The 5,000-nt window shown below is 25.6% G+C and overlaps 1 protein-coding gene across 7 annotated transcripts in view; it reads left to right on the plus strand.

The window, feature by feature from the left end:
- Nucleotides 1-5,000, plus strand: part of LOC136082347 (uncharacterized) — a 448,050-nt gene that overhangs the window by 41,159 nt on the left and 401,891 nt on the right. For all 7 annotated transcript variants that reach the window (XM_065801362.1, XM_065801364.1, XM_065801367.1 and 4 more), the window contains exons 6-7: nucleotides 2,520-2,549; nucleotides 2,885-2,914. In XM_065801362.1, the coding sequence (XP_065657434.1) occupies nucleotides 2,520-2,549; nucleotides 2,885-2,914 (60 nt within the window). The remainder of the gene's footprint in view (nucleotides 1-2,519; nucleotides 2,550-2,884; nucleotides 2,915-5,000) is intronic.

Consider the following 5,000-nt stretch of genomic DNA (forward strand, 5'->3'; position numbering starts at 1 on the left):
CATTCACCAATTAATTTAACTTTCATTAAGTATATGCTATTTTTTATATGAAAACAATATCCGAGTAATACCTAATTTAGGTCCTATAGGTTTATCTTTAATGGTTGTTATGGAGGAAGCGTTTTTAAAAAATATAGAAAGAAAGGCCCTTAACATAGCAATTGTTTATACATCCGAACCAAAAACTTACATGAGATATGTAGATGATTGTCACGCTCGCTTCGCTTCAATAAAACAACAACGAATGTTCTGAACATCCTTAATGAGACACTGCTACAGTAGACACAGTGAAACTTGAAAACGACCTCAAACAACTCAATTACCTAGATAATAATATTACAATTACAGGCTCTGGAGCTTATGATTTTCAAATACATCGAAAAGAAGCTGTTACAAATGTTCAACTTAAACCTAACTCGAACATTAATCATAACATTATTATTGGCGTTTTCAAAGGATTTTTATGTCGTGCAAAAAGAATTCATGCTGTCAAAAACACCTTCAAGAAGAAATTGAATTTCTAATAGACATATTTGTCGAAAATGACCACGACAAGAACATTTTAAATAATATTACTATTGACTATTTAAACAACGGCTCAAAAAACACTACATGTCAACCATTAGATACCCAACCCTTTATAAAACTACCTTGGATACCAATTGTTGGTCCAAAACTTCGTAAAGAATTTCGGAAACAAAACATAAAGGTTAATTTCACATCAACTTTTTATTTAAAAAATACTTTTTGCAGCAATAAAAACTAAACTACCACTAAACACAAACCCTGGCGTATACCAGCTAAAATATTCATGCGGTTCGATATACATTGGTGAAACTAAAAAAAAGAAGGTGATATAAAGATGTATTGAACACCATAAAAACAGCTTAAAGGAAAAATGGTCCAGTTCGGGTGCAACTGAACAATCCAAAACATGTCATGGTAAGTTTGATTGGTTGCACCCCAAAACATTATCTGTAGCCCCAGACATTGGTAACTCGGAAAATCAGAGAGTCACTCGAACAAAGACAAAGCTAGGTATTGATATAACTAGAAAAGGTGATGTGGTTCTCAATTGGGATGACGGTGATAACGTGACAACTAAAACCTTGGGGCCATTTTTTATTAAATCTGCTGACGTCAGTTATTTATAAAAAATTTTTGTATTATTTTTCGGCTTTTTAGTGCTATCTTTTTAAGGGTTTGTATTTACTATAACGATTTCGTTGTAACTATATTACTTATTATTCCTGATGACGCTGATTGCGATAGATTTATATATTTTAAAAAAAGTTTATTTCTATAGAATTTATTGAATTCTACCCATATTTTAACGTATAACAAGAAAATGACTTTCAAAGAAATATATATATATATATATATATATATATGCATATATTTATATATATATATATATATATATATCTATGTATATATATAAACATATATATATATATATAAATATATATATATATATATATATATATATATATATATATATATATATATATATATATATATATATATATATATATATATATATATATATATATATATATATATATTTATATATTCATATACATATAAAAATATGTTAAAAATATTTGCGAAAATATTTTTAGAAATAAATTGCGAAAAAATTTTGATAACCAATCACCACCCATCCCTGAGCGATCATAAACACCACTAGAGACCATATTTAGCCAGATTTAATCATCCTGATACCAATTACTAAGTTTTTGACATACAAAATGTAGCATCTTGAAAAACCATTCAGATGTTTCTGGTTCAGCTATAAATAACCAAAAAATGATAACCTATATGGTCATGACTAGTTCTTAGGACCGAGTAATCCAAGTTTCAAACTTCTCTACCGCAATAAACTATGTTTAGAAATGCAGTATGTGTTATCTAATTTAAAAACATCGGAACATCTCATGATCATCCTTGAACACCGCTAAAATGATTATTTGAGCGGACATGGCCAAATTTTAAGCCCGAAATTTAAAATTTTTTGCCGTCGCGTGCAATATTGTTTAAAATCATTTAAATCGATATTTGATGGTCCAGTACTAAATATAATTTTTTATTCAACTTCATGACTAAAACATTTAATTGTTAGACTTGTCAATAATTCAGGAATTCCGTTGTGTAATATAAAATTATAAAATAATATTTATAAATTAAAGTTTTGAATTGTAATAAAAACTTTTTATTTATGTTTCTATAACTTAAAAAACTTATAAAAATTTAAAAAATTTTTATTTTTAAAAAACATCAGTTTTTAAAAATAAAATTTTTTAAAACTAACTTAATCTTTAAAAAATTTTGTTTTTAAAAACATAATTTTTAACATATAAATTATTTAATTGCAAAGAATCCATTTTCTAAGAAACAATTAAATGTTCTACTTCATTTTTTATTTAAGCGTGTTGTTTTAAACCTTCTCTAACTAAATTAGCTTTGTTAAAAAAAGCCAATACATGATGCTTTTATTAATTATTTGTTATAATTTTTAGGGCTTTCAAAATTGCAAACTGATTATCCAAGTAAGATTTTAAATTAGTTTGTTATAATAACCTAAAAAAATAATATATATATAGTTTAAAAAAATAAAGTTGACTTTTTATATAAATAAATTTTGAAATTTTTTTATTCTTTTTGTAATTAAGCTCAACTCTGGTAAACTTATTGGAATACTTAGTAAAAACAGTATAAACATTGTAGTAGATATTTTTCTATAAATATTTCAAACAGTATTGAATAATAAACAAGATTTTGGAATATATTAAACTAAACCAATATTATTATTATAACTATTTATATATATATTGGCTATTTATATATGTATTATTTTTTAATAATTATTTGTTATAATTTTTAGGGCTTTTAAAATTGCTAACTAATTATCAAGGTAAGTTATCAAAATAGTTTGTTATAATAACCTAAAAATGCTTTATTTATTTAGGTTAAGAGACTAATATTATGTTTTTTTATATGAATAGTTTTAAAGTTTTTTTATTCATTCAAAAGTTAAGTCATCTCTGGTAAACCAATTGGAATAGTTAGTAAAAACTGTAAAAAACATTGTAATAAATGATTCTTCTAAAAATATTACAAACAGTATTAAATAATGAACAAGATTTTTGAATATAATAAAGAAAACTAATATTTTTATAATTATATGTATATATATATATATATATATATATATATATATATATATATATATATATATATATACAGTAGGTTCCCAAATTTTAAGGGAAACACTATACTTTTTAAGTAATTTTAAAGTTTTAATGCTTTTTGCAAGCAAATAAATAATTTAAACAATTTTTTTGTGTATTTTAGTTACTAATATATTTATAATTGTTTTTAAATTGATGCAATGGTGTCAGTCAACCCTATCTGTCAAAAAGTTAGGTTATTACTTAAATAGCTGTCCATTATTGAAAAGTGTGGTTGGAGCAAATTAAAAATTGATTTAAGTTATTAATTTTTGGAACAATTTTTTGCAAATTTTTCGAGTTTAGATCTATTGAAACCTATTATAAGTATTAGTTAATAGTTTAATGAGTTATGGTTATTAATTCATAATTTTGATAATTTTAATGCATAAATTCTGACTTGTAACCATTCTCCCCTCTCATTGATTTTTTTAGTGTGGACAAGTCTTCAGACTTAAGCCCAAAAATAAGACGGGAAGAAAAAACCTTACTTCTTCATATTACACATCATCAGAGAGAGGTAGCAGTAATTGCAAGTGTTTCAAAGTCAGTAGTGAGCCAAATTTAAAAAAAAATCAATGCAAATGTGCCTCTAGAATTAGACAGTGTAGACAAAAGTGATAGAAATAGGATCACTACTCCACGTGACCATAAAATTATGGATATCTGTATTGGAAATAGAAAAAGTGTGGCTCAACTGAAGACAATGATAAACAATGAAGGAATTAACGTCTCCAAAAGGATAAAGAGAATTTAATGGAGCGTGTCCAACCAAAAAACCATGTTTAACAGAAACCTTGAATAAAAAGTGACTAGAATTGACTAGAAAATATCAGCATATGGTGCTTGAAGTAGATATGGTGCTTGGAGTAAATATAATTTATAATATTGTAAGAAACCAGATAAATGATAGGTTTATGATTAAAGTATCTTTGTAATGTTTTACAGGTCTGCTTTTCGGACGAGTTAACATTCCAAATTTTGATGGATAAAAGCTCATTTGTTTGACGACACCCAGGAGAAAAATTTCACCAGGACTGCCTTTTGGAAAAAGTTAAACATCCTGTGAGTACAATGGTGTAATCTGTGATCTCAGCCAAGGGTATATGCTAACTCTACACTATGGAAGGGATCATATAGCAGGATCAGTACAAGCGAGTACTGGAAAACCGGCTACTGCCCTAAGTCCAAGATAAAAATTTGCCTTAGGTCCCTGGTAATGAAGGGTGTGTGTTCACGCATGACTTAGCACCGTGCCATAAAGCTAGAAGTGTTACAGCATTCCTAAGAATGCCCAAGAATTCACCGGATATGAACCCAATACAAATTCTTTGGAGTTCAAAAAATGGGAAATTGCTAAAGAAATCATCACTACCAAGCAGCAATTGAAAGAAACCCTTATAAGAGAATGGCATAACAACCCCAGTCTTCAAGTTTAATTTTGCTGTGAGCATATATTCATCAAGAGTGCATATATATATACATATTTAAATATATATATATATATATAACTATGTATACATATATATATATATATATATATGTATATATATATATATATATAAATATATAATATATATATATATATACATATATATATATATACATACATATAGACATATATATACATTTTTATGTAGACATATATATACATTTTTACATATGCATAGTTTATATTTATATATATATATATATATATATACATTTATATACATATAAATATATATATATATATATATATATATATATATATATATATATATATATATA

Source organism: Hydra vulgaris, chromosome 07 (assembly GCF_038396675.1).
Source record: "Hydra vulgaris chromosome 07, alternate assembly HydraT2T_AEP".
NCBI lineage: Eukaryota > Metazoa > Cnidaria > Hydrozoa > Anthoathecata > Hydridae > Hydra > Hydra vulgaris.